At 49.6% G+C, this 23,755-nt stretch overlaps 1 protein-coding gene across 7 annotated transcripts; it reads left to right on the top strand.

The window, feature by feature from the left end:
- The first annotated feature begins 37 nt into the window (after window positions 1-37).
- Window positions 38-19,860, top strand: ZNF202 (zinc finger protein 202). 7 transcript variants are annotated; one of them, XM_027771995.1, is made up of 9 exons: window positions 38-536; window positions 718-835; window positions 11,061-11,106; window positions 12,773-13,267; window positions 13,927-14,137; window positions 14,507-14,595; window positions 15,798-15,927; window positions 16,546-16,665; window positions 16,851-17,425. In XM_027771995.1, exons 4-9 carry the CDS (start codon window positions 12,866-12,868, stop codon window positions 16,958-16,960), a joined length of 1,062 nt encoding a protein of 353 aa, XP_027627796.1. In that variant the 5' UTR covers window positions 38-536; window positions 718-835; window positions 11,061-11,106; window positions 12,773-12,865; the 3' UTR covers window positions 16,961-17,425. The 7 variants fall into 7 exon arrangements, with proteins under 7 accessions (XP_027627796.1, XP_006148890.1, XP_006148892.1 ...); XM_006148828.3 differs by lacking the exon at window positions 16,851-17,425 and adding an exon at window positions 17,486-19,860 and having other exon boundaries at window positions 48-536; XM_006148830.3 differs by lacking the exons at window positions 718-835; window positions 16,851-17,425 and adding an exon at window positions 17,486-19,860 and having other exon boundaries at window positions 48-536.
- The last annotated feature ends 3,895 nt before the right edge of the window (window positions 19,861-23,755 follow it).

Below are 23,755 nucleotides of genomic sequence, written 5' to 3'. Positions count from 1 at the left end.
CCCCGCAGCACACGCACGCTCCCCGCGATCTTGTCACCGGTGGTCGTCGGGGCCTGGAGCCCCTCTGGCCTGTGTCTGTGCAGCTGCCTGTGACAGCCCCGAGTGCGGTCTGCGCTCTCCGCGCCGCCCCCGACCCCTCAAGCCCGAGCACCCCGGGATACCGCACCCTCCGCAGGTTACCTGTGCGTCCGACCTGCCGGGAGGTGCTGGGTGCACCCGGAGGAGTCAACCACTTCTCACTTTCTCGGCCTGGTGCTCTCTTAGGCACTTGGAGGCCTGTCTGTCGTGGTCCCTGTCAGGGTCTGTGGCCCCAGCCGTATTTGAACCACTTCGGCCCTGGGCAGGTGCCACTTCCAGGCTCTGGCTGAGAAGTTAGACTTAGGACTGTTGCTTTCTCTCTGCCCACACTCTGCAGGTGACACCCAGGCCAGCTACTCAGGAGCCACCAGGAATGCTAGTGGAGCCCCTCGTCCCTCCTCTCAGCTTCTCTACCCAGCTGCCCCATGGGCCTTGATCCAGAAAGCTCCTTGCGAAAGGTTGGGGGATAGGCATGGGGGCTGCTGGTGGGGAGAGGGTGAGAGCGCAGCAGTTAGGATTTGTGGCCATCCGTCTGGGATTTTCTGCGGAAGAGAGTGGCGGGGGCTGGAGGGAGGGTGGAAATGTTTCCTCCTAGGAGCAGGCACCTGGGATTCATAACGGTTCCCCTTTCTTCTCCAGCCGTCCCCCTTTCGCACTCTGTCCATATACCATATCGTAGTAGACAGTCATTTCAAGGGCACAGCAGGGGCCACTACCACGTGAGGGACTCTTGGGCATTGCCGAGTGTACAAATGAGGTAAGCGAGAGGTTCACGACGTCGTTTCTTCCCAGGTGGTTTGGCATAGACAGAACGTGAAACAGTTCTAGACTCTTCCTGCTTTTGCTGTGTTGCTGTCCTCTCGCCAGCAGACCCTCCTTTCACCTGACCAGCCCTGGAAGGGTTGGTTTCTTCCTGAGTGGACCTCACATTGAATTCTTTTGCATTAAGGGAGTAGTTCTCAAATACATCTTAACTTAAGCACCTGTCGGGCTTGCACACAGATCGCTAGGCCTACTTCTAGAGTTTCTGATGGCAGGTCTGGGCCAGGGGTTGCACATCTGCGTCCTAGCAAGGCCTCAGGTGCTGGTCTTTGGGTCTGTCACTTCCAGACAGACTCCCTGGCATATAGGTGCAGTGGTTGGGGTCAGAAGACCTGTGATTGAGTACTTCTGTGCCGGCAACTAGCAGTCTGGCCTTTTATGAATCATTTGACCACTTAAGCCTGAATTCTTTCATTTGTTAAGAAAGTACCAAAAACAGGCAACCAGCAGTTAGCGTAATGGCTATGTCTCTGGAATCCCACGTAGTTGACCACGGTTTGCGTCCCGGACCTGGTGGCTTAAAACTCACACCGGGCGCGTGTGCGTGTGTGCCCAAGATCCCGAGAGGAGAATGGAGGAGAAGGGATTGCGGCGTGACCATCCCCCCTGGGGGATGATTTCTCGCTTTCTGTCTCGCTGTCTGTCTCTGGTGAGCGCACGTGCCCTATAGTGAAAACCTCTCAAAAAAAAAAGTACCAAAAACAAACAAACAAACAAAAAAACACTGAATTTTGCATTATCATGATGAAATATTAATTAACTTTTTCTCTTGATTTTCTTAATTTTCTTGATAGGAGGAGCTTTCCATTTTGAGCCAATACATTACATTCATTCTAGGATTTACTGCAAATTCTTAGTATTGTTAGTTGCTTTTTCTTAACTACCTGGTGAGTTCTTCAGGGTCAGAGTATGTGTCTTCTCCTTTCTCTGCTCAGCACCTTAAACAGGTGGGAAACAGAACTGAGGCTCTGTAGGTATTTGTGGGTTGAATCAACTATCGCGTGCCCTCCTCCGCACTTGAGGACATTTTTCTCCACTGATACTCTGCCTCACAGCAAGGCAGGAAACGGCTGTGCCACGTGATTTCCCCAAGAGATTGGAATAAATGCCACACCAGATTCCACAGCTACCCCTGCCAAAGATTTATTTATTTATTTATTGGTAGAGAAAGATTTTTGCTATAGGGTACGTGTGCTTGCCAGAGAGACAGAGACAGAAAGCAAGGTGGAAGCACCAGAGGAAGGCCACACCATAATCCCTTCTCCTCCATTCTCCTCTTAGAATTTTGGGCACGCACACACATGCACCCAGTGTAAGTTTTAAGCCTTCAGGCCCAGGACTCAAACAGCGGTTGACTACGAGGAAGTCCAGCGATATAACCATTATGCCACCTGCTGGTCCCACAGATGGTTTACTATCCAGAAACGCAGGCACCTGCTGGAGTTTTGGTGCTTCGCTATCGAAGCAGAGGGGAGTAAAACAGCTTAATTAAATTCACGCATTTATGGAGCATGTTTCCTGCTTACCAGGTACTTGACAGAATCATAGGTGTTGGGCAGGGGAAAATGAATCAGGAGACCCCTGCTCTGGAGAACAGGGCTCTCAGAGAGACACGCTGGGCCATGCCTGTAGCAAGAATGACTTCTGGGGTTACTTGTTCGGATCGTGTTTTAGCCTTCACTGAAAACCGGGTGCTCCTCAGATTCCACTAGTTCACCAGCTGGGTCCCATTTTATCGTCATGTACAGAGGAGCCTTGGGCAAGGCCAGTTGGTAGCCACTTAGGCTGGTATAGGGCGTGTCAGTCACAAAGCTGAAAATGGTGACTTTTGAATGGGCTGTTCTGAATTACCCATATCGACACCACAGGTCAAGTTGTCTTTATAAAGATGTTACTCGGTTATTTTCCATTAAAAGGTGGTTTCTCTGATTGGCATGGGCAGTGTTTGCTCTAGGAATGAATATATCAAGTTGAACTCTGGCTGCCAAGTGAGAGCTGCTACTGTCACCAGCGTAGGTTCAATGGCTTTGCCTTTTCTGTTTCAGATTACTCTGTGATGTTTTGTTTTAAACTGAGGCACATAGGTTGACCTTCGGTTAGGCCAGTGACTACTTCTGGGTTGTGTCTCCTGAGGTTAAAAAGCCTAGCTTTGTGTTGGAGAGGAGCTAACATGAGTATGATGTCCAGGTATTTCATTCTGGGCTCTTGAGTAAATCCCGGTCACCATCCTAGGCTGATGCATCATGGCCTAGATACTCACCAAAAAGCCATACATTCTTGTTCATCAGCCTCTTCAGCACCTCCAGAAAGCTGATGGCTCCTCTGAAGATCAGGTTCTCTGCTCATTTCAAGATGAGTTGATGTAACTTGCCCAAGATGCCACGTGGTTAAGAGGTGGAGTTAAGAGAACTCAGGCCAGGCCATCTACCTCTGAGAGCAGAGCTGTCGGCGGCTAACACTCCTCCAAGGCCTGCGGGAGATAACCATAGAAAGGTGTTTTAATTAAAAATAGAGTGGAGCCAGCACGTGGCCTCGTGAGTAAGGGAACTGAATCCCACATGGCTGGTTATGAGGTTCAAGTCCCAGACACCCAGCAACTTGGAAAACACACCACGCGGGTATGCCCAAACCCAGAAAGGAGGGAGAGGGAAGAGGAGCATGGCGTGGCCTTGCCCCAGGGGCAGGGTGCTCTCTTCCCGTCTCTGGCAAATTAAAGTGAATTGTTACTGTTTGTATTTTCCATTTTTCGGTTTACGTTTACTCTCAATGACGTTTTTAAACCCACCTTACACTTTGATGCTAACCGCAGAGTCTGACAGGCTATGGTTTCAGGGCAGGAGATTCTTTTTTTTTTTTTTTATTAATTCACTTTACACCATCACAACACACAAATGAATTTTCCATCAAAATACACTGTGCATTGGCTCAATCAAGCACATCCACATACATGTTCTCAGCAAATAATTTTCCAATTCTTACATCCTGTATACCTTGCCCTTTGTCTTACCATCCCTGATTCCCCACCCCCCACCCTCTGCTATGTCCTATCTTCCTCCCCCATTGTCCCTGGCATCCATGGTTGCCCTCCATACCTTCTTCCCCCCCATTCAATTGTTCTGCTAATGAACTTAATTAGTCTAAATAAATCCATTAGCTAGCACAGCTGACACAAACCTACACATGTATCCAAGTCTGACCCTAGGCGTAAACCCCGGTGAGTAGAATGAACATATTATAAAGTAGTACCCAGCTGTGCCCATACAGCTCGCTGCAGTCATCAATGTGCATTTTTTTTTCTCCTGCAACTTTTTTTTTTTTTTTTTATTTTACCTAACACTCATTCCCTGAGCATCATCACAACATTCTAAATGTAGTTTCCCATCTAGGACAAACTGCATAGTGACTTAATCAAGCATGTTATCATCAATAATATTCCATTTCTACTTTCATACAATGTTTACATATATATATGTTTTTTATCCTATCTTTGACCCTCTGCCCTTTCCCCCTCTCCCATTACCCTATCTCTGCTATATACAGTTGTCTTCCAGGGGAGTTATTGAAAATGTGATACATGCAAGTAAAGGGAGAAGGGCCACAAGTTTAAAGTTTTCAACAATAGGGAACATAGATTCCATTCAAGGTTGGATCAAGGGTGGGTCTCGTGCGGATTCGCCATTGTAGGTGAGTCTCCATGGAATACAGTTCTAGGAAAGCAGTTCTGATAAGCAGAGATGATTATCAGTTGATGCGGCACAGCAGCCATCTTGTGATTAGCGGGAATGGTGGTCTTCCAGGGGAACCATTGAAAATGTGATACCTGCAAGTAAAGGGAGAAGGGCCACAAGTTTAAAGTTTTCAACAATAGGGATTATAGATTCCATTCAATGTTGGATCAAGGGTGGGTCTCCTGCGGTGCCGTGGGGCTCTACAGCGTGAGCTATCCTTGGGTATCTGGCTTCCTCAAGAATGGTAGAGTAGTTCCTGTTCTTCCCTGAGGCAATGCAGGGCTGGCAACCATCATCTTCTCACTGTCCATAGGCAGAGGAAGTCCTGCTATATAATATATTTCTCAACTGGTTTAAGACGCGGATCCCGGGGGTGGCGGGGCCCGCGCAGGGCCCGGGTGGGCCCGTAGCAGGGCCCAGGGCAGGAGATTCTTGAGTCCGGGCCTCCCCTGACTTCCCGGTGCCACCCACTACTCATTCAGCTTCTCCTCTTAGGTCTGCTATCTTCTGCTTCCCCTTCGTTTGAAACCTGTTGTCATAAACATTGAGTCCCCTCTCCCTTGCTACTCAGCTAGTACCTTTAGGAAGAGAAAACTTAGGTGGCAAAACTATTTTTGAATAAATACATTTAAAACACGGTTTGAAGTCTACTGAGATGGTGTGCTTGAAGGCCAAAAGGAAGGAATGGGTTCCTTTCATGTCTTTCGCTTCTGGCTTCCGTTTTCACGGGACCTCTAGGGCATGCTAACTAGGCGTGGCTCGTCTTACCCTGCTGTTACAGGGAGGCAGGGGGTGTTAGAAGTCAGGGTGTCATGGTGCGGTCTTCGGTCTTCGGTGGGAGAGCCTTCCGTAAGGTTCCGCCCCATCTGGGCTCCAAGGCTTTTATTTCATCTCAACCCAAAAGTACCTTCAAAACAAAGACCCAACTTGGTTCAGTACTTTACTTTTTCCCTGTACGTTCTAATTTTCTTTTGTAATTATGATGAAATAAAGGACTGTTTGCTTGTTTGTCATTTAAACCTTGTGTTTGTGTCCAAAGGGATTAAAACAGCTTGAAGGGAAAGGAATAAAAATGCATCGAGTTCGGCTCTCGGCCTGACTCTATGCTAAGTGATTTCTGCAGGGTACCTCGGTCACCCCTAAAACGATCAGGTGAGATAGGTCGCGTTAGCCACACTTGGAAGATGAGACAGAAGAGGGTGTGTGGTGTCACACTGCTGATAAGCAAGGACAGGGATTCAGACCCAGGGCTCAGAACCCCTAACCTTGAGGTGACAAGGCTGGGTAGACACTGGTTTACAGAACAATTGAAGTGAGAACAAAAGAATCTTTCCGGTCAGAAGATCAGGGTAACTTGTGCAGACTAGCAGCAGCTTGGAAGAGACCAGTTAACAGTTGTTACTAGTTGGCTTGGTGCGCTGTGAAGGAGGCTGTCAGGCCCCAGTTAGCCTCACTCAGCAAGCAGTCGTTCAAGTTCCAGACTGGGCCTGCACTAGGGCAGAAGGAAGGTTGGCCTGCAAGGGTTATAAATAGCCACTAAGTGTAGTCATTATTTATTGTTGTCTTTTGAAGATTATTTGCCAATAAATAGGTAGACCATCTTTCCCTCAGGGAGATAATATGTAACTTCAAGACTTGTAACTTGGAGTCCAGAGACATCACCCCGCCTAGTAGCCATTTAAAGGAGAGAAGTAGGTGTTCATTTGTTGCCTGTGGATTTTGTTCATTCAAGAGACTCGAGAGCCTTTACCGCATGTGCCACCTTTAGGCAAGGGGCAGAGTCAGCGGGGTCTCGGGTCACCAGGAAGCCTTGCCTACTCCTCGCGCCCTCTGGTCCTGCTCGTACATCCTAGGAGCAGGCTGTCAGGAGACTGGACCATGGGCCTGCCCAGGCCTATGCTTGGGAACATCTCTGCAGACAGTATTTTAGTATCTTCTGGAACCAGGTCTCCCTCTTCTGACTTGGTTTCACATCCGTTCAGTTCTTACCTCGCTGTGGAATATTTCCAAGGCTGGTCTTGGGGGATAGCATGTCTGACGAATTACAGAATAAACCACAACATCCGTGTTCTGTGCCTAATAGTGACACTTTTTTTTCTTGAGAGAGATTTTTGCTATAGGGCGCATACACGAGACAGAGACAGAAAACGGGAAATCACCCCCTGGGGGGATAGCCACGCCACAATACCTTCTCCGTTCTCCTCTTGGGATCTTGGGGCACGCATGCACATGCACCTGGCATGAGTTTTAAGTTGCCGAGTCCAGGACTCAAACCGTAGTTCACTACGTGGGAGTTCAGTGACGTAACCATTGCACCACCTGCTGGTCCCACTCATAGTAGCACTTGATGTTTCTGCAGCACATTTTCGTTCATAAAGATCTCACAGGACTCCAGAGAGCGGTTGTGTGCAGAGGGCTTTATCTTTTACAAGGACTCTGTCATCTCATGAAACCCTGAGAACAGCCTCATTTCTGGGGGATCAGGCTGGGAGGAGCAGATCTGGGGACCCAGCCTGGCACTCTGCTGGCACTGCTGTGCCTTCATCTCCTCTCATCCCTGCCCACCGAGCAGGGCTCGCCCCTTTGTTCCCACAGTCGCTGATTGGTTGTCCCTAGTCTGCTAGGCTGCCAGCGTAATGCCATGAGCACCATGGATCTCAGGTGTGGCTTCTGAAGGATTTTTCTTTATTTGAGAGGTTTTTGCTATAGGACACGTGCACTCGCCAAAAAGACAGCGACAGAGACAAAGCAAGCAATTACCCCCCAGGGAGATGGCCATGCCACAATCCCTTCTCCATTCACCTCTTGGGATCTTGGGCATGCACGCACACACGCCTGGCATGAGTTTAACCACCAGGTCCGGGACTCTAACTGCAGTCGGCTACATGGGAGTCTGTCGACGAAGCCATTACGCCAGCTGCTGGTCCCATGATGACTATTTTTTAAAGGGCAGGTTTTACACGACACCGTTCTTTTCTTTAGAGAGCAGAGCCGTGTAAGAGGAACCCTCCTGTCAGTGCGCGCGTTGTTGGAGCCATAGTGTGGAATTTCTTGTACTTAGTGCCACGTGGAGCCCACGAGGGCTCTTGGTCTACTAGTTCCTAGTCTGTTGGGTTTTAGACTTTAAAGAGCGTAGAAGACCCTATGTATCAAGTGTGTTTTCTCTCCCCACCTTCTGGAGGTGGCAGAGCGGGGTGGAGGAGTTTGAGAAGCTTTGTCTGGATAAATAATCAGTATTGTAGTTGCATTAAATTCCCTGATTTTTGATGTTGTGCTTATTAAAGTTGTTTAAAATCCTTAAAATTTTTTTTCAAATGCCTAGTTTTGTGCAGTTTGCATTTGTGTCATCCCCAGGACAGCCGAAAAGTTTCTCATGCAGCGTTGTAGCTCCATCCCCTGGAACTCCAGTAGGAGTTCTCTGTTTCACTCACAGTGCAAACAGGGTTTTCTGTGTTTACTCATTGTCCATCACACCGTTTGCTGGACAGATGAATGAATGAGGAGTAACACAACATGGTATCTGACTTTTCAGAGACTAGATTATTAGAAACGTGGGTGGTGTTGTCTGCATCCATGAGCTGCCGAGTGAGCGCGTGACGTGCAGGGCATCAGGCGGGCGCAGTGCGTCCCTGCCTTCACAGCCGTGCCATCCAGCGGGCTCGGCAGCAAGATGAACTCCAGGTCATGAGTGGTGATGTGGGGAGGCGGAGCTCTTGTGGAAGCACAGCCTGGGAAGACACCCTGGGAGCACGGATCTGGAGGCGTGAACAGGGCAGAGGAGGGTGTCTCAGACGGTATGGGCAGCACCGGGCAGGCCCAGAGGGCACGGGGAAGGAGATGCAGGGCTCGAGCAGAGGCTTTTAGGGCGGCAGTCATGGGAGAAGAGAGGGAAGCAGGGCTGGGTCTTGGACTTGGGTACCAAGTATAAGGAGTTTACTTAGTTATTTTAATGTGCCAGAGCTCACATACTCCCTGGAGAGAGGGAAGGTGAGACAACACCCCAGTGGGGTGAGTTACACCACAGCTCGTTCTCCATTTCTCTCTCCTTTCAGGACTTGGGACACATGCACATGCACCTGGCGTGTTTCTCAAGCCACCAGGTCCAGTTCGACTGCAGTCGCCCATGTGGGATTGAACCACTTTCCCCAGGCTGGCCTTAGGAGTTTGAATTTTATCGTAAGGACAATGTGAAGATGTGGGCAGGTTTCGTGTGTCAAAAGTTCGCCACTGAGGCCTTGGAGCAGTGCAGGCAGAGCTGATGTGGATGTGCCTTCTGTCTATGCTGTCTGTCTGTCTGTCTCTAACCAAAGGTAAATACAGAGGTTCCAGGAATGGAGAGAAAAAGATGTTAAAGGAACAGGACCTGCAAGTGGCATGGTGGTTAGGGCACTGGACTCCCACATCATCAACTGTGGTTCGAGTCCTGGACCTGGTGCCTTGCTTTCTCATTTTTTCCTTTCTCTCTCTCTCTCTTTCCCAACTTCTCTCTGGTCAAATTAAAAAATATATAATAACAAAATTAAATAAATTAATTAAAATTAAATTAACTAATTTAAATAATTCTTTAAAAAGAAGAAAAGTTAGAAGATTAAATACAATCTGATTCCACCATGGCCCAAGGAGATTTCAAACCAAAAGAAGGTTTCTCAGTTTGGGGTTCTAATCCTTGTGTTCAGCCAGGAGCTAGGGTGAGAGGAGCTGCTGGGAGGCGTGGGGCCTATGAGGTGAAGCAGTCTGTAAGCACAGAGCTTTGAAGAGCTGCCCCTTCCATGAACAGCTCCCCAATGACCCCGGAAAAGTGCAGGGGCGTGCCCAGGCGCTCCTTGAAGGCCCAGGCCCCATGATGCACTGAGCACCTGACTTGGGAGTGTCCTGAGGCACTAATAACCCAGAGCTCTTAGGACCCCCAAAGAACAGCTCTCACTGAAGGTGAGGATAAAGTTGAAAACTAAGACAAAGCACCATGAGGACGAGAGAGCTTCGAAAGCTGGCACGTGGGACCAGCAGTTAGCATAATGTCGCTGAACTCCCATGTAGCTGACTATGGTTTGAGTCCTGGGCCCAGTGGCTTATATTCACGCTGGGCGCATGTGCGTGAGTGCCCAAGATCCCGAGAGAAGAATGGAGGAGAAGGGATTGCGGTGTGGCCATCCCCCCTGGGGGGTGATTTCTCGCTTTCTGTCTGTCTCTCTCTTTCTGGTGAGCACACGTGCCTTCTAGCAAAAACTCCTCCAAAAAAATATGCTGGCACGTGAAGACCTAGGGATTATAGACAATGAAAGTATGTTCCAAACAGTTCATGGAAAAAATAAACATGAAAGATTTGAGAATGAATATAAATAACGTGGGTGTTGGCTGTGACAGCAAATGAGATAGCTGTTAGGATGACGGGGACAACAGGCGGCATGGTGGTTAAGGCTGGGCTCCCACATGGCTGCCAGCGGTGTAAGTCCTGGCCCAGGTGGCTTGAAAATCACGCCGGGTGTGTGTGTGTGTGCCCCAAATCCCAGGAGGAGAAGGGATTGCAGTGTGGCCTTCCTCCCTGAGGGATGATTTCTCACTTTCCTTCTCTCTGGTGGCACACACACCCTAGGGCAAAAACCGGAAAGGGGAAAAAGGGTTGATAGCCTTGAGTATGGGAGAATCAGAAGCTGCTAGTGCAGCATGAGAAGCAAAAGACCCCTTGGACTGCGTGTGGACCCTGGTCTGGAGCGAGGACCACGACCAGCCACAAAACTTGAACTTGGGTGTTCGTTTGACATACAAGTACTTGTTAGGTGCCAGAGCTGCTTCAGGGTGGAAATGCAGCTTTTAAAAAAATTTTTTTTTTAATTTTTAAAGTCCTATTAGTGCTAATGTGCTATAATGTCTCAAACAGAGGAATGGCAGAAGAGATGTATGAATTTGAGACACTTTTTCAGAAGATAGAATTAACTACTTGATGAATTATAAGAGTAGAAACAGTAGAGGAAAAGACTGGGCCTTCAGTTGAAGTAAAAAGCTGAGGAGGTTGGTCCATTGTAAATGCATTTATTATGCACTTTGTTGTAAGTACTGGAGATTGGTGAAAACCAGCCCTTGACCTCCAGGCCTTGCGCGGCAGAGTAAGTAGTGGCTACATGCTGCAGCAGGGACTAAGCTGCGCCCGGTGACCATGGAAGCACTGCGGTGATTTCTGACCACGGTTAAGGTGAGAGGGGTGGAATCAAAGGTCTCAGAAGACATGGAATCTGAGTTAAGTCTTGAAGGATAAGCGAAGGTTAACCTGGCTGAGAGGAAAGGGCAGGAGCAGCATGTTCCAAAGCCACAGAGCAGGGAACTCGTGTGCCTTGCGCACACGTGTGACTGAAAGCATTGGTAGGCGGGCAGGGGGAATACCAGGTGGTGGCCAGCCTGATACCTAATGCTGAGAAGCTTGCCTCTCGTTTGCAGGACAGAGCAGTGATCGAAGGATCGCATAGGAGAGCGACATGATCAGGTGAACCAGGGGCTCATCCTGGCCACACTGCGTGTGGTGACTAGCGAGTCAGTCTGTGGGTAGGTGGCCCACGTTTGGAGGCAGCTGCAGTAATCTGGGTGAGAATGAAAAGGACCTCAGCTGTAAATGATGGGAATGAAGAAGAGGGCCTGCAAGGAGAGGCATGCAGCACTGGGGGTCGGAGAGCTGGGGGTGACAGTTCTGGGCAGAAGGACCGACCTTCAGACACCGTGAGACCTGATGCCCCTGTGGTCGGGACAGGAGCAGCATGCTTGTTCTCTCGGCAGTACAGAGAAGGGCGCGGCATGAGGCTTGATGGTATATCGGGACTGACTGTGACGAGCTTCACGTGCCATGCCCAGGGCTTGGAGTGGTCTCTGTGAAAAAGACATTCCTATTGGTCTGGCTGTGGTGGGGTGTGCAGGCAGGCGCTGCTCCTGGGGCCACACGGGAGACCCAGGCCCCTCCCCAGCCCACCCTAAAAGGTGGGCACAGTGTGCACCTCAGCCCAGCTGCTTAGCAGGCTGAGGAGGGAGCACGAGCTCGGGCAGCACGGCAAGACCTTGTCGCAGAGCCGGCGGTGCTTGCGTGCACTGCACTGCTGGTCCTCGGGGCTGCGGCAGGAGGGCCATGACACAGGGAGACCTTGTCTTAAGGTCCTGGGACCAGCAGGTAGCATGGTGGTTAAGGTGCTGGACTCCCACATGGCCACCCACGGTTCAATTCCCAGACCCGGCAACTTGAAACTCATGCTGGGTGCATGTATGTACGTGCTCAAAATCCCAGGAGGAGACGAGGAGAAGAGATTGTGGTGTGGCCATCCCCCCAGTGGATGATTTCTCACCTTCTGTCTCACTGTCTCTCTGGCAAGTGCTTACACCCTGTAGCAAAATCTCTCAAAAACAAATGACAACCAAAAGAAGGTACTAGTTTTAAATACGTGTAGTATAGTTGGAACTGTAACTTAGATGATACCGCAGTACCATTACTCTCCTGAGCACTTCGAGAGGCAGTACCTCCAATCCTCACAGTGACCCAGTTAGGTGGATACCACAGTTCCCTCCGTTCTGTAAACAGGGAAAGGGGTGTGGGGAGACAGGAACTTGCCCATGGTCTTCTCCCTTGCAAATGATAGAGCCAGGATTCAAACTCTAGGGCTCTCGACTCCACACACCTCCGTGGTTCTCACCAGAGCACGTGCGCGGTGGGACACCTGCGGCATTTACAGATGCAGTTGCCTAGAGAAGCTGAGAACCCAGGATGCCGTGATGCTGTGGTTCTGCCATGCTTGCTCATGGCCAGGGCTGCAGGGACCCGGCAGGAAGCTGGCACTGGTCCAAGCAAGGGACGAGGGCCTGAACTAAAGCACTGTAAGAAAAAAAAAAAGCAGAGGAAGAAACCGAGTTGGAGGCTGATAGGATGGGGTTGGCGGCACTCGGGAAGTGGAACCACAGTGTGTCCCCTTGGGGTACAAACCTAGAGGAAGCAGCGTAGGCCACCAGTCCTTCAGCCACAGGCTACCTGTCCCAGCGTCTGTTTGCAGCATGTGGCGACGGGCGGAGGGGTGTAGCTTGGAGAAGTGTGTGTGGACTGCGGTTGAGCTCTGAGCCGCATCCTTGTGTGTGACTGCATCTCACACCACTCTATCTTCACTTCTCTGCCCCAGGTTCCTTGGGGGAGACGCCCTGAGGTGTCTGGGCCCAGGTGGGGTAATGCCGTGTGAGCTGTAGATGGTGTGAGGCCGCCCCAGAGCCAGGAAATGGCTACAGCCTTGGAACCAGAGGACCAGGATCTTTGGGAAGAAGAGGGGATTCTCATGGTGAAGCTGGAGGACGATTTCCCCTGCAGGCCAGAGTCTGTCTCACAGGGGGACGACCCCGTGCTGGAGACCTCGCACCAGAACTTCCGGCGCTTCCGCTACCAGGAAGCAGCGAGTCCACGAGAAGCTCTCATCCGACTGCGGGAGCTCTGTCACCAGTGGCTGAGGCCGGAGAGGCGGACGAAGGAGCAGATCCTGGAGCTGCTCGTGCTGGAGCAGTTCCTCACCGTCCTGCCGGGGGAGCTGCAGAGCTGGGTGCGGGGCCAGCGGCCCGAGAGCGGCGAAGAGGCCGTGACGCTGGTGGAGGGTTTGCAGAGACAACCCAGGAGACCAAGGCGGTGGGTGAGGAGGGGGAGTCCTGACCTGTGTGATGTGGAGGGGTCTGCTTTCTGGAAGGCTGGACGTGGAGAGGGCTGCGGAGCTCCCCAGCTGCTCCCTCAGTCCGGTCGGCTCTGCCTCGGGCTGCTCCTAGGTCCATGCGTCCCAGGGGTCAGAGGTGTGTGTGTGCGAGTGAGTGTGAGTGAGTGTGACTTTCTGTGTTTTGGAGTACCTGCCTGGGGATCATCAGAGGGACTTCAGCCCCACAAGGGGTCATGGTTTTGCTTTTCTCTCCTTTGGATGTTGAGCCTTGGGTTTATGGAGAGAATTTTGTGACTTTCCCCAAAGCTCTCATAGACCCTCATGGCAAAGCCCCCTTTCGGGGTAGTAGTAAGCCAGAGCGGCAGACAGCAGGGAGGACGAGGACTGGGGGGGAAGGGGGGAATCGGTACCCCAAAGCCTGAGCAGCGAGTGGGCTGGGGGACGCCAGGGGGCGGTGCAGCATCCAAGTGCCCCACCTCTCCTAGTGAGGATGGCCTTCATCCTGCGCACACCTCCTGGGTTTCCCCTCCTCATCCAGGTCCCTCTGGGAGCTTTTCTCGGCCGCTTTTCCTAAAATAAACCCTGACCACTGGCACCTTCCTCCTTACTTCATGGTGACTGGAAGTTGGGATTGTTCCCAGGTGACTGTCCATGTTCACGGCCAGGAAGTCCTGTCAGAGGATACAGTGCCCCCTGGAGCCGAGGCCGGGTCGCCTGGTGAGCCACAGGATCCTGCACAGACTTCGAGCCCTGAGCAGTCCCAGGAGGAAACCACGCAGAGCCCAGACTCAGAGGCGCCAGAAGAGCAGAGCCCCTGCCACGAGGAGGAAGCCCAGCCTCTGCAGGAGAGCGGTGGGAAGCCTCCACAGGAAGGGGGGTGGTTGTGGCACAACGTGGGGGTTGGGGTCTCTCCTGTAGCAAGGAGGCTGGGTGGGCTCTAGGGGAAGCGGGGGGGTCATAGAGGATCACAGAACCCAGGACGCTGAGAGAGGGAGGTACCAGCTGGGACCTCCCGCACGCCCGACCACACTTCTGATACTCGTTCCCTTGACGTTCTGGCAGTCTTAGAGGTGGTGGAGCTGGAGTGACCTGAACTACCCAGGCTGCTTTCTTAATTCTCGTAACAACAGTCTCCTCTCTACTGAAGTGAGGGCGTTCTGCTGTGTGTCAGTTGTTGGGGTGCACTGCATATTGCTCATCTCTTCCTTCTCTCCTCCTTAGGGGTTCCAGCGTCCCAGGACCCGGCCCTGCCCGCAGAGGAGCGTTCTGGAGACCCCGAGATGGTCGCCCTTCTTACCGCCCTATCACAGGTGCTCCCTAGCTCCTTCGAACCACAGAGAACTGTGGGTGTTGGCCATGTGCCACCAGGCCAGGCCGAGGGCCCTGCTGCATCCTCCCACTGCCAGTGTAAAGTGTGGAGCAGTTTCCAGGTGTCTGGAGGGTGGGAGATGATGAGGATTACAGCAGTCCCTGCTGGGTCTGCAGACTCCGTTTGCCATCAGTGAGAACAGCTAACAAAATGATTTCTTGTAACCTTCAGCACGGGGTTGCAGTTGTTAACGTGAGGGCTGCTGGTTTTAGGAGTAAGTTTGCTAGTCCTTGGTGAGAATGATCGATTGGACTGCCTTGGCATCTACAAAGCATTGCCCTTTTCAGAGCCCTGAAGCTAAGCTATGTGGCTGGAGTAAAACAGAACAGCATCTGGACACGTTTTAGACCATAGTCTAGCTGATGAAGCCTTGTTTATGATAAAGGTGATCAGACAGTTGGTTTGGAAAAGCTTCTTAGAAGATGAATTTTTGCAGAAGTAAAGGTGGCTCTAAAACTTTGAATAAGGAGCTGACTGGTGACTTCTCTTTTGCTAGAGAGTGCCTGCACTCGCCAGAGAGGGGCAGAGCCGGGGGCAAGGGAAAGCACCCCATGGGGAATGGTCACAGTGTTGGCTGTCTTCCATCTCTGCCTGCTTCCAAGATTTTGGGCACACATGCACACTGGTCCAGTGTGTTTCTCAGGCTGCTGTGTCCATGCACTCCACCGTGTGGGATCCAGGTGCCCTAACACCAGGTGACAGGACTGGCCCGAATGATGACTTTTAAGACCTTTTTTGAATTTTAAACAGTATCATAAAGAGGAACATGGGCTGCTCCTGAGGCAAAGCAGTGAGGTTGGTCTGGCAGGTGGCATGGTGTTTAAAGGCGCTGGACTCCCACATGGCCAACCATGGTTCAAGTCTCAGACCTGGTGGCTTCCTTTCTCATTTTTCCTCTCTCTCTCTGTCTGTCTCTGGTCAAATTGGAAATAAAGTTAAAATAACTCTTTAGAGAAAGAAGCAGTGGGGTCAAAGGCGGCAGGAGCAGGGCCACTGCAGAAGTGGGAAATCAGACAGCAGTGAGGGGGCAGAGGGGCACAACATCCGAGAGGGAGCCTGTGGTCTCTGGGAGTTCCTTCTGATCCTGCCTGCATGAGGTGGCCTGAAGCATCACATTCTGATGGGTTCCTCGTGTTGTCTCAGGGCCTGGTGACTTTCAAGGATGTGGCTGTGTGCTTCTCCCAGGACCAGTGGAGTGATCTGGACCCAACACAGAAAGAGTTCTATGGAGAATACGTGCTGGAAGAAGACTGTGGGATCGTGGTCTCTCTGTGTAAGGAATTTCAAGGGTTCTAGAACATTGCAGGTGCAGAAATCATGTTCCTGTTGGCGATGTGGTGGGTGGGGCTTAGACTTTAGTTCGCGTGCACTAGATTCTCATGCTGCCCTGCCAAGGACGTTGAGAGGTTAGTCTTGGAAGAAGACGGTCTCTTTCCAAGTTAAAGGGAAGGCAGAATGCTTGGAAAGTGGTTGTAAACTAGTAAGAAGATTAAGCTACAACTTTAGTGTAAAATATTCATAGGGAGCACATGTTGGTTTTAAAACAAGCAGGTAATCTACTGGGTTGTTAGAAAAGTTAAGATGCATTTTTACATAGAAAAATACTTCATGACTTTTCCGACAACCCAGTGCTTGGGGATCATCTGCTAACCTGAGCACAGGACGGTGGGGCCCGGTTTACGTGGCAGACCGACGGAGCTGCAGGGGAAAGCACAAGGGAGGCTGGAGACGAGCACGGCTTAGTTAGAGGCGCTCAGGCTGGAAAGACCAAAGGTTCGATCTGCTCCCGGCTGTGTCTTTACTACCTGATCGCCTACCAAGCAGGAAAGATCTGCCCTGAGAGTGGGATTGGTGGCTGACTGTGACGTCCTGTTTTTCCTCTCTCGAGCAGCATTTCCAATCCCCAGACTAGATGAGATCTCCCGGGTTAGAGAGGAAGAGCCTTGGGTCCCAGATATCCAAGAGCTTCAAGAGCCTCAAGAACCAGAAATCCTGAGTTTCACCTACACAGGTGAGAAATGATGAGAGGTATCCCCCGCCCCACAGCTCCCCAGTGGCCGCTCGAGGCAGCGCTTTTCCCTCCCGCAGGGCCCCCTTGCTGCTGCTCGCAGCATGCCAGCATTACCGTCTCCCCCGAGAGCCACATCCTTCTGTCACTCTCCTCTTCACCTGGCCCGTCATTTCTTTGAGGACTAGGTAACTCAGAAAAAGTAAAAGAAAAAGGAAGCAAACTGTCAGGATCACAGCGGTACCGTTTACCACGCAGTCCTCCTCTTCACGTGTACAAAGTGAGGACGGTGCTCTGAGGCCACCCCGAGCCTCGTGGGTCGCGTAACCGATAAAGTACCTGGCATGTGGCAGGCGTGCAGCTGACTGGGTATCTCTGCTCCCAGCCTCTACGTTTAGAAAACTCTGGCTTCATCCGAGGCTGACTCAATGCTAAATTGTAAGTTTGAATGTCTGACCTGGTATTTAAGTTAGACGTTTACCTATTTATAAAATTGTAAAACGACTTTTCTACCCCAAACTGAATTAGTCACTAGCCCACTTGAATTCGAGTACTCTATCCGCCTACTGTGCTTAGCCTTGGGCAAGGCACGCAGCGCTGTGGTTCTCAGTTTTCTCGTTAGAATCATGAAATTGATATCTGCTTTCCCACCCTCTCTCAAAATTGTTACAAGAACAAAAAGAGTGTAAACACAGTTAAGCGTGAAATAAAGACAACTTGGGCTTCTCTCTCTGTGACCATGCCCTCCCCAAACCATTTTGAAGCCTCCCCCCAAAGCGTTGACGACACCGTTGCCTATATTTCCGCTTTTCTCCCTTCACAGGAGAAGGGAGTGACGATGAGGAAGAGTATCTTGAGCAAGAAGATGGTTTAGAGGACATGCACAGGTCTACTGTGGGAGATCCAGAAATTCGCCAGACTCCAGACTGGGAAGTAGTCTTTGAGGATAATCCAGCCAGATTTAGTGAAAGGAGATTTGGTACCAATATTTCTCAAGTGAATAGTTTAATGAATCTTCGGGAAACCATGCCTATCTTCCCCCTGTTAGCAAGACACCATGACTGTCTCGTATGTGGAAAAAGCTTCACTTGTAACTCCCACCTTGTTAGGCACATGAGAACTCACACAGGAGAGAAGCCTTACAAATGTATGGAATGTGGAAAAAGTTACACACGGAGCTCACATCTTGCCAGACACCAAAAGGTTCACAAGGTGAGCACTCCTTACAAATACCCCTTAAACCGCAAGACTTTGGACGAGACCCCGCCTCGGATTCAGGCAGAGAGAACTCCCCGAGTGGAGAAACCCTTTAGATGCGAGGACTGTGGAAAGCATTTCCGCTGGACTTCAGACCTTGTCCGGCACCAGAGGACTCACACAGGGGAAAAGCCCTTCCCGTGTAATATCTGTGGCAAAAGCTTCAGCCAGAAATCTGTGCTGACCACGCACCAAAGAATCCACCTTGGAGGCAAACCCTACCTGTGTGGGCAGTGTGGGGAGGACTTCAGCGACCACAGGCGGTACCTGGCACATCGGAAGACGCACGCTGCGCAGCAGCTATACCTCTGCAGCGAGTGTGGACGGTGCTTCAACCACAGTGCGGCGTTTGCCAAGCACCTGAGGGGGCACGCCTCGGTGAGACCCTGCCGGTGCAACGAGTGTGGGAAGAGCTTCAGTCGGAGGGACCACCTCGTCAGGCACCAGAGAACACACACCGGTGAGAAGCCGTTCACGTGCCCCACGTGTGGGAAAAGCTTCAGCAGAGGCTATCACTTAATCAGGCATCAGAGGACCCACTCAGAAAAGCCCTCCTAGCGGGCCCCTGTGTGAGGGGATCTGTGCTCAGCCCTCGCCCAGGGGTCGGGTAGGAGATGCCTTCTTGCCAGCCGAGGAAGACTTCATCCAGAGAGTCCCAGATCTTATTGCCTCTTCCCACGACCAAGTGGAGGCCCCAGGTGGAACCTCTCAACCTTCTACACCTTGAGAAGATGTTTTGCCCAAGTACGACCTGAATTGAGGCTTCTCCTTCACCGGAGTACTCCTGCCTCTACCTCATGGGTATGAAATAGAATTAGAAGACTTCAGAGGTTGTGGTTATATATTTTCCAAAACACAGGTCATTACATGTCCTATAGACTACGTCACAGCCTCACGTTTAAAGTGGCCAAGGACAACCCCTTTGGTTTGGTAAGGGCCTGGCCTGTAGGATTTTGTCCATACTGGGCTCGAGTCTTAAAGCACACAGCCCTGAACTCAAGACAGGAGATCCGCGTCCCGATGGCTTTGCCACACGTTCGTGGGATGCCTGTACATATCCCTCAGTGTTTTATTCATTTCCTCACTGCGCACTTTCCTTTGCTGCTGGGGAGGATCAGGGGAAGTGTTTGGTGGGCAACAACTTCAAGGCTTTGTATGGACCTTGTCAAACTGCTCCCTTTCCCATCATCGAAATGGTACCTAGTGCCAGACACTGCTAGAAAGGAGGGCCTGTTGGAAGGCTCTTTGCTCGTGGGTTTTTCCCCGTCAGGATACTCATGCCATTAGCCTTCCTATTCAGTCTTTTGGTTTTGCCCCGCACACTTCTGCTGCTAGTGAGATGTAGCGTTTGGGTGCTGAGGGATTCAGTAAAGCATAGTTAAATCATCTACATTCCCACAGACGTACAAGCCCACCCAGCCGTGCCCACTTCCTTCGGGTGGGTTGTGTGAGGGAGTTGTGGAACAGTGTCAGCCTACAGAGGCACAATAATGATCAGGAGTCCTGAGTGACTGGGTCACTTTATTTACATGAAGAAAACTGGAGATTGAAAATTGAATTATGGAGTAATAAGAAAAAGCTGTTGCTGGTGTCATGCCCACTCTCAGTGCCCAGTCTCCATCGTCTCTGCCCCGGTTCTCTCACATCAGAAAATCGTGAGCCCAGCACCTGGGGCCTGGAAGAGTTCGCCCAGAGTAAATGGCTTTCATGTGTTTTTATTGTTTGCTTTTTCTTACGTTGTTTAATTTTCATGTACTTAAGAACTGAATCATAGTATCTCATGGCCCAAGGATCTCTGATGCCTGATACAGGTTCCATAGAGATGAGGCTGAATCATTATAAACCTCACCTGCTCTGACTGTGGGAGTGGCAAGGACTGGGGAGATGGAGATGTCCTCCCTCAGCGGAGCACAGGGTATGGGATTAAAGCATGAGAAGGGAGCGTGTTCTGTGCCTGGTTTCTTCTGCCCTGTTCCACAGTCCGTTACGTGCCAGTGTACACCAGAGGAATGTGGGCGGGTTAGCAGACCCAACCCTAACAGGCCAACGAAGACGCTTATTTTGGTCAGCAGTGATGTACTGATGGACCGATTGGGTTTTAGTACCAGTCAGCCATTGTCCTGGAAATGCGCACACATGAAATAAAAGTAACACAGCCAAGTTCGCTGGATCCACGAAGTTTTTATCTTCAGAATCCTGATGCTTGTGAAGATACTCGCATTAATAGATTGGGGAGTAGAGGAGCTGATCATGAGGATAGAGAAAAGGTTAGAATCAGGATGGTTCACAGATGGAATATAAGCACAGTAAAATAAAAGCCTCAAGTTGCCTTCTAGAAAGGACTTTCCTAATATTTAGGCATTTCTCAACCATATCGCTAAGATCTAAGCAGTTTGTCCTGGGCGAAATGTTACAAACTCAGAAGGTAACTTCTGTACCTGCCATTTATTAAAGTTCATGCAGTGCTACAAGTCAGAATGACTCATTATTGTCAGAGGACACATGTGCCTCCCAGAGAGAGACAAATGACCCCCCCCCCAATTGGGACTTGGGCATGATGCCATAATTGTTTTCCCCCTCCGTTCCTCCTTCCCATTGGGATTTTGGGTATGCATGCACACCCAGCATGTTTTTTTAAAGACACCAGGACTGGGATTTGAACTATGGTCAGAAGTGTGGGATCCAGTACCCTTAACCACTGAGCTACAGAACCAACCCGGCAAAATGGCTATTTTCTGATTTATCTGCATCATTGCAGTAAGTGAATATCAGTCAAGAGAATCCTGTATAAGGGAAGTTTGAGAGCCTGGTCTAGTTTGCTAGAACATCAGATAGTTCATTGCTGATCCTCCTGCAGAGTCCTATTGCCACTGCTGCATCTCCGGCCTGTTATAAATGGCTGTGTTTTCTGAGTCTCCCAGAGAAGTAGCCTCCTATATCTGAACACAAACAGGACTGCACTTGGGAGCAGTTAGCAGAGGCAGTAAGGAACCTGGGAGGAGGAAGCATTGAGCTGAACACAAAGAGGTCAGGCAGCTCATAAAGGTCCCCCGAAAGTCTGTGAATAGTAGAACCGTAATATCTTTGACTATATTGCTAAAGAATTTCCAAAAAAGAATAAGGGAGGGTTTTTAATACCACAATTTGGGAAGCCAGCAGAAGGCATAGCAGTTACATCCCTGGACTCCCACATGGCCAACTGCAGTTTGAGTCCTAGAATTGGCTTGAAAAATCACTGTGTGTGTGTGTGTGCACATACATCCCTTGAAGAGAATGGAAGAGCAGGGATTACGGTGTGGCCATTCTCCTGGGGGGTGATTTCTTACTGTCTGTCTCTCCATCTCCCCTCCCTCAGCAAGCATATGAGCCCTAAGGCAAAAATCTCATAGAAAAAAAAAAAATACTAGTTGGAAGAAGTTATAAAGTAGTGTACTGTTTTAATCAACAGAAACTAGGTGTTAGCAATGATTAATTGATGTGCCATAAAAGGTGTAACATTTTAAATATTATTAATACTTGTACATGCATGCACAAGTACATGATTTTACAGTACAGTAATACCGTGTGTCGTAATTCATCCAGAATAATTAGCATAACCATCATCCCATCCTTTGTCATTTGTGTTGAGAACATTCGAAATGTACCCTTTTGGTTAGAGATACACAGCCGGTTGCTGTCTGTATTCTGCTTGCTGTGTTTTATAACATTACAACTTCCTCTACATCGCAAAGTCCCAAGAGAAAGACTAAGGGATAAAATCAAAATGTATTTTTATTATCTGGAACTTAAGCCTCATGTCCAGAGGAGAATAGTGAACTCAAGGTAGTTTCATGGAGAATTTCTTAAGTTGGCTTAACATCAAACTGAAACCAAAGCCCACTGAAAACTTGCCTCAGGGCCAGCAGATGGTGTGGAGGTTAAGGTAGCAGGGCTCCACGTGGCTGCTGGCAAAGTTTGAGTCCTGGACCTGGAAGCTTGAAAAATGTACCGGGTGTGTTTGCATATGTGCTCAAAACCCTGAGAGAGGAGTGGAGGAAAGGGGATTGCTCTATGATCATCCTCCCTGGGGAGTTCTCTCTCTCTCTCTCTCTGGTGAGCACACATGTCCTATGGAAAATATGCAATGATAATTTAAAATAAATAAATAGTTTGTCTCAGTACCGCCTAGTGGCAAACTGAAGTGCAGTGCTGGAAGCCACGTGGTTGACCAAGAGTTCAGAGTCCCCAGTCAGTCTGACAAGCCGGGCAATGGGGTTTGTGGTGTGACTTCGTGCAGTGCTATCACGAATAAAATAAACAAAAATTGCCTCCTCCAAAGCCCAGCTCAAGTGTTGTATCTCGTAAAGGATATATTGTTGACACTGAGCAGAAGAGAGAGCAAAAACTGCGTCTTTGAGTCCTACAAAGTTAGCAAAGAGCAGCTGTTCCCACCCTCACCGGCGAGGGCAGCAGCCTAGGACACACAGCCGCATGAGGAGAATGAGACGATATTTATTACATAACTACATTAAAAAAAAAACATTTTGGGGACCAGCAGTTGGTGTAATGGCTATGTCGTTGGACTCTCATGTAGTCCACCACAGTTCGAGTCCCAGACCTGGTGGCTTAAACTCTCACCGGGTGCATGTGCATACATGCCCAAGATAACGAGAGAAGAATGGAGAAGGGATTGTGGCGTGGCCATTCTCCCCAAGGGGTGATTTCTTGCTTTCTGTCTCTCTGTCTCTTTCTGGCGAGTGCACGTGCCCTATAGCAAAAACCTCTCCAAAAAAAAAAAAAAAAAAAAAAAAGGCATTTTGATTCACCAGGTTCATGAAAAGATAGCAATCCAAATTAGAAAGTTAATTGGGCCCCGTGAGGATTTTGTAAAAGTAAAGCTGGACTGAAAAATATGCTGTGCAGATTAATAATCCGGTGCCCTTCCATTCCAGTGTTTATTTTTTAGAGAGTTTTGCCTTTTCAAGAGTATGATTTTTTTAAAGAATTATTTAATTTTATTTATTAATTCATTTTAAATTTATTTATTTTAAATTTGACCAGAAGGAGACACAGAGAGAGAGCGAGAGAACACGTGAGAAAGCAAGCCACCAGGTTCAGGACTCAAACTGTGGTTGGCCATGTGGGAGTGTCCAGCACCTTAACCACCACGCCACTTGCTGGTTCCCACCATTCCAGTGTTTTTAAGACTTTATTTCTAGCATGTCCCTCAGATGACCTAAATATTTCTTCCAGCCACAGTAAGTCAGGAAAGTATATCTAACACTTCTTCATATTTCTAGTGATGTTGGCTGACTGACCCACTAACCTTGTTTATGGGAGACAGAGTAAAAGACCAAAAAAAAAAGGCCTGCCCATATGTTTACTACTCTACATTGTAGCAAAGTCCACAAACTTGACTATGTCTCCTTGGAAATGGGATAATTTGATTCATCCTTGGAGAAATTCCTAGGCGCTGACAAGGAAAAGGGGTGAGCCTTTTATTTACTTTATTAACTATCTTCAGTAAGAAGAGGAAAACAAAGCAGTTGTCAGGCAGCAAAAGTAAAGATATCTCATATTGGGGACCAGCAATTGGTGTAATGGCTGTCACTGACTCCAATGTGGTTGACTACGGTTCGAGTCCCGGACCTGGTGGCTTAAACTCACGCCAGACGTGTGCGTGCGTATGTGCCCAAGATCCCGAGAGGAGAATGGGAGAGAAGGGATTGCAGCTTGGCCACTCCCCCTGAGGGGGTGATTTCTCGCTTTCTTTCTCTTTGTCTCCCTGTCTTTCTGGTGAGTGCATGAGCCCTATAGCAAAAACCTCTCAAAAAAAAAAAAAAAAAAAAAAAAAAAA

This window comes from Tupaia chinensis, unplaced genomic scaffold (assembly GCF_000334495.1).
Source record: "Tupaia chinensis unplaced genomic scaffold, TupChi_1.0 Scaffold000247_1, whole genome shotgun sequence".
NCBI classification, from domain to species: Eukaryota; Metazoa; Chordata; class Mammalia; order Scandentia; family Tupaiidae; genus Tupaia; species Tupaia belangeri.
The sequence above is the reverse complement of the archived record's forward strand: the minus strand, read 5'-3'. Positions and strand labels throughout refer to the sequence as shown.

What these genes read in the sequence shown, in the direction of transcription:
- ZNF202 (XM_006148831.3), top strand. Translation starts at nt 12,866, where the DNA reads ATGGCTACAGCCTTGGAACCAGAGGACCAGGATCTTTGGGAAGAAGAG. An exon ending in CCAGGAGACCAAGGCGGTGG is followed by an intron (nt 13,268 to 13,926) that starts GTGAGGAGGGGG and finishes GATTGTTCCCAG; the next exon opens with GTGACTGTCCATGTTCACGG. An exon ending in TTCTTACCGCCCTATCACAG is followed by an intron (nt 14,596 to 15,797) that starts GTGCTCCCTAGC and finishes GTGTTGTCTCAG; the next exon opens with GGCCTGGTGACTTTCAAGGA.